Below are 14055 nucleotides of genomic sequence, written 5' to 3'. Positions count from 1 at the left end.
TAACAAATACTTAATAAAGAGTTATTTGGACACTAGGGGAACATATTGTAAGTAACAAAGACTTAATTTAGAGTTATTTGGACACTAGGGGAACATATTGTATGTAACAAAAACTTAATTAAGAGTTATTTGGACACTAGGGGAACATATTGTAAGTAACAAAGACTTAATTTAGAGTTATTTGGCTAGGGATAAGGATAGGGTTAGGGTTAGGATTAGAGGGTTGGGGTTAGAGCTATAATAAGGCCATGCACAATAAGGCATTAATAATTACTTAATATTGACTTATTAAGAGCCAATATGTTTCTAATTTGCATGTTAATAAGCAACTAATTAATGGTGAATATGCTCCCCATACTATAGTGTTACCAACTTTTTTTTTGTTCAGTATAAGGGCCCAGAGTCAAAGAGTTTGAGGACCCCTGTTCTATTGCATTGTTTTTATACAATATTTCTCACCTAAAAGTTAGTTTTTATCTTTATAGGCATTTCACGTGCTGAAATAGTGTCAATTATTTTATTGGGAAACCTTGAATTGAGATGCACGTGTTTTGAGTTAAGGGCTCCGTCAGAGAACCAATTAGGACCATATGTTGAGGTACTACTGTATATGTATTAGGGTTGTACGGTATACCGGTATTAGTATAGTACCGCGATACTAATGAATCACATTCGGCACTACACCGCCTCTGAAAAGTGAAGTGAATTATACTGTATTTATGTAGCGCTTTTCTCTAGTGACTCAAAGTGCTTTTACATAGTGAAACCCAATATCTAAGTTACATTTAAACCAGTGTGGGTGGCACTGGGAGCAGGTGGGTAAAGTGTCTTACATAAGGACACAACGGAAGTGACTAGGATGGCGGAAGCGGGGATCGAACCTGGAACCCTCAAGTTGCTGGCACGGCCACTCTACCAACCGAGCTATACCGCCCCACAACACGTCCACAACAAAAGTACCCGTCGTCGTCACGTCGTGTCATTGCTGGTTTACGAGCAGACGGGCATGTTCGGCAGCGCACAATCACGGAGTACTTACAAGGAGGCACAGTGTGTAGACAGAAAAGGGAGAACGGACGCATTTTGTTCTAAAAACTAACAATAAAGATGAAGTTATAACACTGAAACGCCCTCAGGAAGAGGTGCTTTAAGACATGGCTAGCTAGCTAGTGGCTAACGTCCAGCCCCAGTCGGCAGTGTTTTAGCTACTTCTAAATCACTAATCCTTGTCTCCATGGCGACAAATAAAGTACGTTTCTTACAAGTATCATCCCTGCAGGACGAGGAATAGCTAAAAATGCTTCACTACACACCGTAGCTCACCGGCGTCACAATGTAAACATCACCATTGGTGGATCTACACCTGACATCCACTGTAATGATACCAAGTACAGGAGCGTTTCTAGTCGATATTACTGTGATTACATCGTTATTTTTTGGCATCAAAACATCTTCTTTCGTTTAAAAAAAATTATATTATCATTATAAACTCAGGAAATATGTCCCTGGACATACAGTATCATCCTGTAACGACTTGGTATCGGATTGATACTGACATTTGTGGTACCATCAAAACTAATGTAAAGTATCCAAACAACAGAAGAATAAGTGATTATTATATTTTAGCAGAAGTGTATATAGAACATGTTAAAAGAGAAAGTAAGCAGATATTAACAGTAAATGAACAAGTAGATTAATAATTCATTTTCTACCACAATAATATAATGATAAATGACACAATATGTTACTGCATATGTCAGTAAACTAATTAGGAGTCTTTGTTTGCTTACTTACTAATAAAAGACAAGTTGTCTAGTATGTTCACTACTTTATTTAAGGACAATCTCGCAATAAGAAACGTATGTTTGATGTACCCTAAGATTTTTTGTTAAAATAAAGCCAATAATGCCATTTTTTTGTGGTCCCCTTTATTTAGAAAAGTATTGAAAAGTATCAAAATAAATGTTGGTACCGGTACCAAAATATTGGTATCGGGACAACACTAATACGTATTTAATGATATATTATTTGAAGTTTATTCTGAACATCTATACAGTTATAATATGATACAATACATATTTTACAAATTTTTAATTTCTCGTGACATATCAGAAAATGTAGTTTAGACACCCCTAGTTGCCATGTTGACCTGAGAAGGTACTGTACAGTGGGGTTTGCAAGATCCAACTAGAACCATGCAATATGGGTTTGTTTTTTTTCCAATTAAAGGACTAAGCTGGTGGTTCTCAATCATTTTCTGTTACAACCCCCCCTAAGGGACATCATTTTTTCCCACAACCATTGCCTCTCATTTACCCCGACACCCCCTTGAAGTTCCACCAATGCTTCTCACTGATACACAATCAACACATCTTTTGAACGCCAAAACACGGCACATGGCTCCCCTACCTCCGGCCGGACGGGGTCTTCGATCCCGACGACGCAAATGGCCGTGAGGTCGCTGAGGATGTTGTTTTCGTCGTCCCAGTTGGGCTCCGGGTTGCTGGAGAAGTCCCGGTACGCCACGCAGATGGTCCTCAAACCATTGCAGGCCATGGGCTCGATCACCTTCTTCACCATCTCGTCCTTGTCCCGGGGACGGAAAACCCTGGGCTCACCCACCTCGTTCAGGACGTGGTTACATCTGTCACAGGGAAGCAGGTATTGAAATCAACATAACGTTAAAATTATTGTGTGAATGCTCCAAAGCATTCAGACAATACACCAAAATGTATCTATTTATTCTTGTTATTCTCCAGATTGACCTTCTACCTTCCACATTTTTCATCCGATTTAAACCGTTCCAACTTCAAACTGTTCAGCCTATTCGGGAATCGCGGGCTTTCCTTTGTCAAATTCCAAAAATTCCCAGATTTCCCAGAAGTCTAGGATTTGTTCCCATTCAAAATTAATTCAACATTTTTCAAACTTCCACAATTTCCAAATTTTTCAAGCGCTTCAAACCATTCCACCCTCAACATATTCCACTCATCCTGGACATTCAAACTATTATTTTTCCAAGTTAAAATAAATTCCAGGAATTCCCAGAAATTCCGTTTTTTTCAAACCCTTTTTTCACCCTTTTTTCTTTTTTTGAACTGGAAAAAGTCACGAAATTCCAGGAATTCCATAATACAATTTCTCAATTAAAAATGTTACTACTTCAACATTTCTCGTCCGATTTGAAAAATTCCCACACCAACTCATTCAGAATATTCAAATGTTTTAGCATTTTTAACAAAATCCCACTTTTCCCCAAATTTCCAGGAAGTTCCCATTGAAATTAATTGGACATTTTTCCAAAAACCACAATTCTTACATTTTTCAACACATTCAAACTAAAACGTTCCCAAGTTCCAAAACAAATTTCGGTTTTCCTGGAAATTCAAACTTTTCAATATTCCACTCATCCTGGACATTCAAACTATACTTTTTCCAAGTTAGAAAAATTCTAGGAATTCCCAGAAATCCAGTTTTTTCAAACCCTTTTTCACCCTTTTTTCGGTTGACTACTTCTTCCACATTTTTCAACCCACTCCAACCTTTCCACTGTCAAAACATTCCTCTTAATCAGGATAAAAAACTAAAGTTTTTTTTAACTGGAAAAATTCCCAAAATTCCACAATACCATTTCTCAATTAAAAATGTCACTACTTCAACATTTCTCGACCGATTTGAAATATTCTCACACCAACTCATTCAGAATATTCACATTTATTAGCATTTTCAAAAAAATCCCGCTTTTCCCGAAAGTTCCTGGAAATTCCCATTGAAAAGAATTGGACATTTTTCTAAGAACCACAATCCTTACATTTTTCTACCCATTCAAACTATTCCAACATCAAATACATTCTACTCATCCTGGACATTCAAATTAAAACATTCCCAAGTTCCAAACCAAATTCCGGTTTTCCTGGAAATTCCAACTCTTCAATATTCCACTCATCCTGGACATTCAAACTTTAATTTTTCAAAGTTCAAAAATATTCCAGGAATTTCCAGAAATCCCATTATTTCAAACCCTTTTTTCGGTTGACTACTTCTTTCACATTTTTCAACCCACTTCAACCTTTCCACCATCAAAACATTCCTCTTAATCAGGATAAAAAACAAAGTTTTTTTTTAAACTGGAAAAATTCCCGAAATTCCCAAAATTCCACACTACCATTTCTCAATTAAAAATTGTACTTCAACATTTCTCGACCGATCTAAAAAATTCCCACACCAACTCATTCAGAATATTCAATTTTTTTAGCATTTTCAAAAAAATCCCGCTTTTCCTAACATTTCCAGGATGTTCCCATTGAAATGAATTGGACATTTTTCTAAGAACCACAATTCTTACATTTGTCTACCCATTCAAACTATTCCAACATTAACACATTCCACTCATCCTGGACATTCAAACTAAAACATTCCCAAGTTCCAAATCAAATTCCAGTTTTCCTGGAAATTCTAACTCTTCAATATTCCACTCATCCTGGACATTCAAACTATCATTTTTCCAAGTTCAAAAAAATTCCAGGAATTCCCAGGAATTCCCAGAAATCCCGTTTTTTCAAACCCTTTTTTCGGTTGACTACTTCTTTCACATTTTTCAACCCACTTCAACCTTTCCACAGTCAAAACATTCCTCTTAATACTCTGCACTGGAAAAATTTCTAAAATTCCAGGAATTCCATAATACCATTTCTCAATTAAAAATGTTACTACTTCAACATTTCTCGACCGATTAGAAAAATTCCCACACCAACTCATTCAGAATATTGCAATGTTTTAGCATTTTCAAAAAAATCCCGCCTTTCCCAAAATTTCCAGGAAGTTCCCATTGAAATGAATTGGACATTTTTCCAAATGCCACAATTCTTACATTTTTCACACTATTCCAACATCGACACATTCCACTCATCCTGGACATTCAAACTAAAACATTCCCAAGTTCCAAATCAAATTCCAGTTTTCCTGGAAATTCAAACTCTTCAATATTCCACTCATCCTGGACATTCAAACTATAATTTTTTCAAGTTCAAAAAAATTCCAGGAATTCCCAGAAATCCCGTTTTTTTCAAACCCTTTTTTCGGTTGACTACTTCTTTCACATTTTTCAACCCACTTCAACCTTTCCACCATCAAAACATTCCTCTTAATCCTCTGAACTGGAAAAATTCATGAAATTCCTGGAATTCCATAATACTATTTCTCAATTAAAAATGTTACTACTTCAACATTTTCGACTGATTTGAAAAATTCCCACACCAACTCATTCAGAATATTGAAATGTTTTAGCATTTTCAAAAAAATCCCGCTTTTCCCCAAATTTCCAGGAAGTTCCCATTGAAGTGAATTGGACATTTTTCCAAAAGCCACAATTCTTACATTTTTCAACCTATTCAAACAATTCAACATCGACACATTCCACTCATCCTGGACATTCAAACTAAATTGTTTCCATGTTCCAAACCAAATTTCGGTTTTCCTGGAAATTCTAACTCTTCAACATTCAAACCATTCCAACATTCAAACATTCACACGCAATTATTTCAGGAATTGCTTCATCTAGTTTTTGTTATTATTGTTGAAAAGAGGCTGTTTTTTTCCCATAAATTTTAAATGTCATCTTTAACACATCATTTTTTAAACTTTAATAATGATTCAAATTGCTTGATAAAGTAGAAAGAAACTGTAGCTCCAATTGATCACATTATAAACGAGTATATCGCTTTCACACAGAACCAATGTTGGAATGGCGGCGAAGAGCAAACTGCTGAGCCAGCATCATTACAGATGATAGGTTTGTTATAAATAAGTAACATTATTTTCACCCCGTCAGCTGTGTAGCAACATTCTAAAGCGGATGCGAGGTCCTGTAGATGAAACCTAAACTAACTTACTTACAGTAAGTACATTTTTCGATCTTTTTGGTCATTGCCGGAACAATTTTTTGGGCGCATTTATTTCCGTTTCCATAGCAGCATACTTCCGACTTCTGGCAACAAAAGCGTGTCGTACTTCCGGAAACAAGCGCGAGTGTTTTAAAAAAAAAATCATGGCAGTCTTGGTAACAGACAACGAAGACGATTATTTTTGGAGAAATAACGATTCACAACCTTATCTTTTTGAAGCTGAATATACTGAGGATGAACTGCTGCTTCTAGAAGCCAGCACAAAAAGAGGGTGAAACATTGGAGCAGACAGAAGCTGAGAGAGTGAGGTCGGCGTGACTCGAAGCTGTAAATGTGGAACTTGAAGACAAGCTATTTCAACAAAAATGGAGTGCTTACCCGAATAAACCAGAAAAACCATCCCCGGCCAGCTGGACCAAATGCAAAATTGTCCATCTAGTGAGTCACATTTGAAATGTTGATCATGATACATGCCCCACGTCATGCTTACTTATAGTATTGTCAATGTCAAATACCGCTTCTGCCATCTTGTGGAGTTAACACAAACTAAGGGCCTAATCTACTAAGCTACAAACACAACACCACACTATAAAATTGTGTGTACTATTAGTGGGCATGTTGCATGCAATTTACTAAGACTGTGTGTGCAATGATAGCTGGTGCAGACTGCCTCATTTATTTTTATTTTTTGCATGTTCTATGCATCTTTCACCATAGATACACTCATTTACTGCACATTAATGTTATCATGCTAATAATAATTGTGGTGTTTTGCTTTGTTTTCAAACATGCAGCAGACATGTAGCACTTTTTTATGGGCATTTTAGAAGCAGTCCTGCAGTTCGATCTACAACTTAACCCGCTTTTTTAGATGTGGAAGATGCAGGCACTAACAACCTTATCTTTTTGAAGTTGAATATACTGAGGATGAACTGTTGCTTCTAGAAGCCGGCACTTAAAAAGGGTGAAACGCTGGAGCAGACGGAAGCGGAGAGAGTGAGGTTCGGTGTGACTCGAAGCTGTAAATGTGGAACTTGACTATTTTTGGTCAAATGAGGATTCACAACCTTATCCTTTTGAAGCTGAATATACTGAGGATGAACTGCTGCTTCTAGAAGCCAGCACGAAAAGAGGGTGAAACGTTGGAGCAGACGGAAGCCGAGAGAGTGAGGTTTCAGCGTGACTCGAAGCTGTAAATGTGGAACTTGAAGACAAGCTATTTCAACAAAAATGGAGTGCTTACCCAAATAAACCAGAAAATATGTGCCCGGCCAGCTGGACCAAACGCACAACTGTGGGCTAATACTTTACAGATACTGTAATATGATTGTTCTTGTTTTTCAGTCAGTACAGATTGGTGTACTATCGCATTGTTGTGCCTTAAAAACTCAAACGTGTTTCATGCTTATCTCTTTCCGTAGCTAGCTTGTACAGCTAATACCGAAGCATGCCGATGTGTTACTACGCTAGAAAAAGAGTTCCTCAGTGTTCGCTCTAACAATAACAATGTCTCTAACAGCAGGGGTGTCAAATGTACGGCCCGAGGGCCGGATAGGGCCCGTGAACAGGTTTTATCCGGCCCGAGGGATGAGTTTGCTAAGTATAAAAATGACCCTGAAATTTTTAAATGAAAGAAACAGCTGTTCTAAATGTGTCCACTGAATGTCGCAATAGCAATTATTTGTATATTTGTAGATGATGCTACATACCCCGGCCGAGTCATACCAAAGACTATAAAAATGGGACCCATTACCTCCCTGCTTGGCACTCAGCATCAAAGGTTGGAATTGGTGGTTAAATCACCAAAATGATTCCCGAGCGCGGCCACCGCAGCTGCTCACTGCTCCCCTCACCGCCCAGGGGGTGGAACAAGGGGATGGGTCAAATGCAGAGGGTCATTTCACCACACTTTGTGTGTGTGACTATCAGTGGTACTTTAACTTTAACTTTAACTACATAAATAACATTCGGTAATTTGATTTTGATATACTTTTTTTTTTTTATCTTGATTGAAAATTAACACCAATGAGTTGACTGATCAACATTATCACATAATTTATTCCGAAAATATAAATAACAAATAAATTATTTTTTTTAAAAAGCAACAACATTATGATTTGTACATTTTCAGAATGTGCTCGTTCTATTTTTAAACAATCTGAAATTGTCTTTATTTTTAAGTTATCGCGCCGTAATTTTACCAGTCCGGCCCACTTGGGAGTAGATTTTTCTCCAAGCTCTACAGTTTTGGTTATTATACAGGTTACGGAATGTAAATGAAGTATTGTTGGCGGGTTTTGGATGCATTTTAAAGTGATTTAGAGGTAGAATTGATTGCTCCCGGTAGCTGCATTTTTAACCATCAAGAACAAGCCCATTTTTACAAGTTAGACTGCAAAAAAAAAAAAATTGTCTTCTTGTCTCTTATAATTATTACAAACAATAGGCAAAATCCCCCCCCCACACACAGAAAAAAAAGGTCAGTTTCCTTTTTAAAAAAAATAAAGTGTTCAATTTCCACTTGTACATACTTTTTGAGGACAATCTCCGACGCTCCCTTGCTGTACATGCGGAAGCTTCCGTCGGGCAGTTTGATGACGGTGCTCATGGACTTCCTGACGGAGTTGAAGGTGTACACTTTGTAGAGCTTCTCCTCCGGGATCTGGTTCCGTATGGGCTGGTAATCTCGCTTTAGGTCCAACACCAATCCCAGCAGGCCGCACTCCGTCTTGTTGCCCACCTGTTTGGGCAGACCGCCTTCCTTATCTGGAGGCTGGAGAGACGCAGGAAGAGAGAGAGAGAGTATTTTTAGCATGGGATACAGTCACTATGCTATTCATTCTTATTTGTCTCAGCAAAGGCTAATTAGCATGAATATTTCACCATTTTGACTGAATGCAAAGCTTAAAAATTGCACATCGCTGAATATCCGTCGTATCACACCGGAGTCGTGTTTCAATACGAACATCTCTTAATGTTGTCATCTCTCAGCGACTAAAAAGAATAGCTGTCACCCTCACACAGGCTGTCTTTTTAAATATATCTTCCCTTTTAGCCGGCGCCCAAGTACAAGTCTCATTAGCGTCAACATCACACACAATTTGCTGTCCTTGCAAAAAAAAAAGAGTCTATGCCCATCTCGTCTCAAGCAGACAGTAGTTTACATGAAGGCATACGGTATAGCGACGCTAAGTTAGCAAATGGCTAACTGTAAACAATGACAAGCGCATTGGTGAGGTCACACACTGATGTCGGTCGAGAAGGCCTGGCTTTCAGTCTCCGTTCTAATTCATCCCAAAGGTGTTCTATCGGGTTCAGGTCAGGACTCTGTGCAGGCCAGTCAAGTTAATCCACACCAGACTCTGTCATCCATCTGTCATGTTGGAAGAGGTTGGGAGCGTGGAATTGTCCAAAATGTGTTGGTATCTTGGAGCATTCAAAGTTAATTTCACTGGAACTAAGGGGCCAAGCCCAACTCCTGAAAAACAACCCCACACCATAATTCCTCCCCTATCAAATTTCACACTTGGCACAATGCAGTCCGAAATGTAGCGTTCTCCCGGGAACCTCCAAACCCAGAAAAGTGTGATTCATCACTCCAGAGGCCTTGGAAACCCATTCCATGAAGCTCTCTGCGTACTGTATGTGGGCTAATTGGAAGGTCACATGAAGTCTGGAGCTCTGTCGCAACTGACTGTGCAGAAAGTCTTTGTACTATGCCAGGGGTCGGCAACCCCCGGCTCCGGAGCCGCATGCGGCTCCTTGACCACTCTGATGCGGCTCAGCTACATACATGCCGACCCCCCCAATTTTCCCAGGAGATTTATGGATCTCAGTGTCTCTCATAGATTACTCCCAGGGAAAAAATAATTCTATTTACACTCTAATTACTAAATAAAGGGCGTGCCCTAATTGCACTACAGTAATTGTCCTCCATAGCATTTACATACAGCGTGCCAGTCCAGCCACATGTTGCATGTTGTTATTACTTGCACACACAGGAGACAGCAAAGCATACTTACTCATCAGCCACACAGCTTACACTGACGGTAGCCGTATCAAACAACTTTAACATTGTTACGTTACAAATATGCGCCACACTGTGAACCCACACCAAAAAAGAATGAAAAACACATTTCTGGAGAACATCCCACCGTAACACAACATAAACACAACACAACCATTACCCAGAATCCCATGCAGCCCTAACTCTTCCGGTCTACATTATACACCCCCCGCTACCACCAAATCCCCCCACACATCATCAACACCCCCCCCCCCCTCCCTCTCCGTGCGTTTGTTGAGCGGAAGAGTTAGGGCTGCATGGGATTCTGGGTATTGGTACCGTCAGTGTAAGATGTGTGGCTGCTGAGTTAGTACGCCTTGCTGTCACTTACGTGAGCAAGCTGAAATTGCATTCTATGTGTGGTTGAGCAGGTACACTGTCAGGGCAGACTGTAGAGGGCGCCAAATGCAGTGTCATCACGCTCTGATATTCGGGAGTCTCCCGGGAAAAATGAGAGGGTTGGCAAGTATGATGCTATCAAGCGCCATTCATTCAAAACTCGCGGGCTGCACTAACATCAAATTTCCACATTAAAGTGCGTGCCGGTGCGTGTGTCGGAGACCCCTGGTTAACATAGCACAAAGCATTTAAGCTTTGTATGCAGTGTTTTTCGTTTTAAATTTTAAAAATTTTTTTGTGGCCCCCATTACTTTCTTTGATTTGTGAAACTTGCCAAAATGGCTCTTTGAGTGGTAAAGGTTGCCGACCCCTGCACTATGCGCTTCAGCATCCGCTGACCCCTCTCTGTCAGTTTACAAGGCCTACCACTTGGTGGCTGAGTTGCTGTTGTTCCCAATATAATGAAATCTTTGAATCAACTTTAGATCTATATGTTGATATAAAGTTATTAACTTTTTTTTATGGATTATGCCTTTTTTGTTAAAGAAAACCGTGTTTTTGATGGCAAACACACAAAATATGCGACATCCCCCCACTCCCCCCCAAAAAAATAAAAAATTGAATATATGATGTGAAGTAATTGGAGTCTTAAATAGGTCAATAATTCATAACAACATTGATTTTGATTTAGTATTACTTTTTGATCAGTGAAAGTTTGTTTTTAATTCTCAGATCTCCAAAAGGGTCCCCTCATAAGTCATACATTATTTTGTTTATTTATTTTTTTAATGTTCAACACAATGCTGTAGATCAACTTCAGATATATCTGTCCATTATAGGTTTTTATTTGTATTTTTTTGTTATGTTTTTCTGTTTGTTTTATGCCCTTTTGTCTTTAAAAACTTTTTGAAACTGGTTTAATGGCAAACACAAAAATATTTAAAAGTGAAATATTTAATGTTAATTAATTGACACTTAGATAAGTCAATAATTCATAACATTGATTTTGATTTAATTTTTTTTTTTCAAGAAATGACAGTTTTAGAGAAAAAAACGGTATTTTTATTTTTTATTTTCTTTGTCATAAAAAAATACAATCATGTGTGCTTACGGACTGTATCCCTGCAGACTGTATTGACATTTTTTGATATATAATGTAGGAACCAGAAATATTAATAACAGAAAGAAACAACCCTTTTGTGTGAATGAGTGTAAATGGGGGAGGGAGATTTTTTTGGGTTGGTGCACTAATTGTAAGTGTATCTTGTGTTTTTTTATGTTGATTTAATAAAAAAATAAAAAATATATTTATTTTTTATTTATTTAGTTGTTTTTTTTAATTTCTTGTGCGCCCGGTGGTTGGGGACCACTGCTTTACAGTACAGATAAGAACACATTTTTGTTGCATTAGCTCGTTGTAGTGCAGGATAAAAGAGCAATAAGGTGCAGATATAAATAAATAGATTACTGTCCAGATAAATATATTGCACTTTTGCAAATGCATCCACGTTTATGGATGTATGTTATATTGTCTTTATATTCCAGCGAGTTAATTTGTTTTTTGGGAGGAATTGAGGGGATTATTATGATGCGTTCATGAGTCTTATGGCCTGAGGGAAGAAGCTGTTACAGAACCTGAAGGTTCTGCTACGGAGGCTGCGGAACCTCTTTCTCGAGGTCCAGCAGTGAAAACCTTGGTCCTTGGTGGGTGTGGGAGGAGTCTCTACAGATTGTCTGAGCCCTGGTCAGGCAGCGGCTTTTTGCGATTTCCTGGATAGGAGGAAGAGGAGTCCTGTATGCTCTATTAATCCACTTTTTTTAATGTTTTTTGTTTTTTTATAATAGTTGTGGAGGGAGGGAGTGATCAGTGTGCCTGCAGGAGCAAAGGTCACCGCCTCTGTCCATGGTGCTGAAGATAAAGCACCATCAGACGGGAGAGTGGCAGTGCTGACGGCGAGACACAGCTGGCAGGTGATTAGATTTCCCAGGTGGTGCGAGTTATCTAATCACCTGTTGTCTTTAACAGTAGCGGTCGGGAACAGCAGGAGGAGGAGGAGGGTTGGAGAGTTGGAGAGGAAGACAAGAGACTGAAAAGTCAAGACAGCAAAATATATTGATGGTTAATAAACCTTGTTCAACTCTGAACGGCAGACTCCGGTGAAAGTGTGTGATCAGCGGCACTCGCTAGGACCCAGATGTGGAAGTCGTGTTCAGAGTTGAACAAGGTTTATTATCCATCAATATATTTTGCTGTCTTGACTTTTCAGTCTGTCGTCTTCCTCTCCAACCCTCCTCCTCCTGCTGTTCCCGACCACTACTGTTAAAGACAACAGGTGATTAGACAACTCGTACCACCTGGGAAATCTAATCACCTGCCAGCTGTGTCTCGCCGTCAGCACTGCCACGCCCTTGTCTGATGGTGCTCTGTCGTCAGCACCATGGACAGAGGCGGTGACCTTGGCTCCTGCAGGCGCGCTGATCACTCCCTCCCTCCACAATAGTATTTTTAAAATGTGCCATGTGTTGTTAAAAAAATTGCTAAAAAATTAGGTCTCACTTTGGACACGCATCATGACATGGAGGGCCCCTGGTAAAAACGCAGGATCCTTCCAATGGTACGGAGGAAGATTTAAAACAATTTCAATAAAATGTATGTAAATTTAATATGAATAAAATAATAGTCCGTGTTTGACACTGAATTGTGAGTGTAAACATCGGCAGTAATTGGCAAAAAGAACAGCATTAGCCCAAAAAGGTAACCATTTATTTCCAAAACCTGCCAGACTTCCAATTGAAAAACTGTAAGTGGACGACGCTCATCATTTGAATTTTGGAACAGAAGAGCGCGAGCCGCATCCACAAAGAGCAAGTCAATATTTGGACTTTGGGGAGGAATAGAAACAAATGTTGATTCATTTTCGGTGCAGGCATTTGTTCACATGGCTCGCTGCCGCCTTCAGACAAGAGTTCCAGCTGCTGGAGAGGAAAATGGGGTTAAAACGTCATATATTATTAAAACCCAATCAGTCTTGGCCCATTGTCACCTCACAGTAATTGGAGTGCTCCATGTTTAGCTGTGTGAGAGTAAAAAGTAAAAAAAAATGGAGACGCTCTGATAATGACCAATAATTACATCAGGGAGATGCTGTTTGATGAACAGATGGAACCAATGTCCTCATCCACGCTTAGTGTGAATTAGTTAACTGTGGACTACTTGGATTTTTCTAAACTCTAAACTACAAATGCATGACTCAAGGCGGCCACCCTGTAGCCCAGCAAGCATGTTTTAGGGTGATTATGATGCGCCGAGCGGAACTCTCTAAAAATTAAAGTTCCTTGGGTGAATAATGTAAACTCACTACACCGGTTTGTTTTATCGCATTCATGGCGAGTTTACTGACAGATATAAGTAAGAACTTTACACTACTTTATTTTAGAAATGTCAACAGCGGAGGATGAATGTCGCATAACAAAATTACTTTTATCGACTACGGTGTCGGCACGGACTACAAAGACGTATGTGCGCCATTTTTCATGATTGATGCAGATCCCAAATACAGATCAGCAGGTACCAGAAGGTAAGGAAAGTTGCTTTTTGCATAATATTGTGCAACAAAACACCAGATATGTCTTACCTTATACACACACCATAATAATACTTGTATGTTGAAGCACACCAAGTGGAGCGGATTCATAGCTTACCAAAGTCGTACTAAAACATTTTGATAGATTTTTAAACGCCGTTTG

The 14055-nt window shown here is 39.0% G+C and overlaps 1 protein-coding gene across 9 annotated transcripts in view; it reads right to left on the bottom strand.

Annotated features, from left to right (window-relative positions):
* Positions 1 to 14055, bottom strand: part of atp2b2 (ATPase plasma membrane Ca2+ transporting 2) — a 316595-nt gene that overhangs the window by 40318 nt on the left and 262222 nt on the right. For all 9 annotated transcript variants that reach the window (XM_062037840.1, XM_062037839.1, XM_062037833.1 and 6 more), the window contains 2 exons: positions 8435 to 8676; positions 2410 to 2644 (listed from right to left, as the gene is read on the bottom strand). In XM_062037840.1, the coding sequence (XP_061893824.1) occupies positions 2410 to 2644; positions 8435 to 8676 (477 nt within the window). The remainder of the gene's footprint in view (positions 1 to 2409; positions 2645 to 8434; positions 8677 to 14055) is intronic.

Source organism: Entelurus aequoreus, linkage group LG26 (genome assembly GCF_033978785.1).
Source record: "Entelurus aequoreus isolate RoL-2023_Sb linkage group LG26, RoL_Eaeq_v1.1, whole genome shotgun sequence".
Taxonomy (NCBI): domain Eukaryota; kingdom Metazoa; phylum Chordata; class Actinopteri; order Syngnathiformes; family Syngnathidae; genus Entelurus; species Entelurus aequoreus.
Note: the sequence above shows the minus strand (reverse complement) of the source record. Positions and strands in the feature narration are given on the sequence as shown.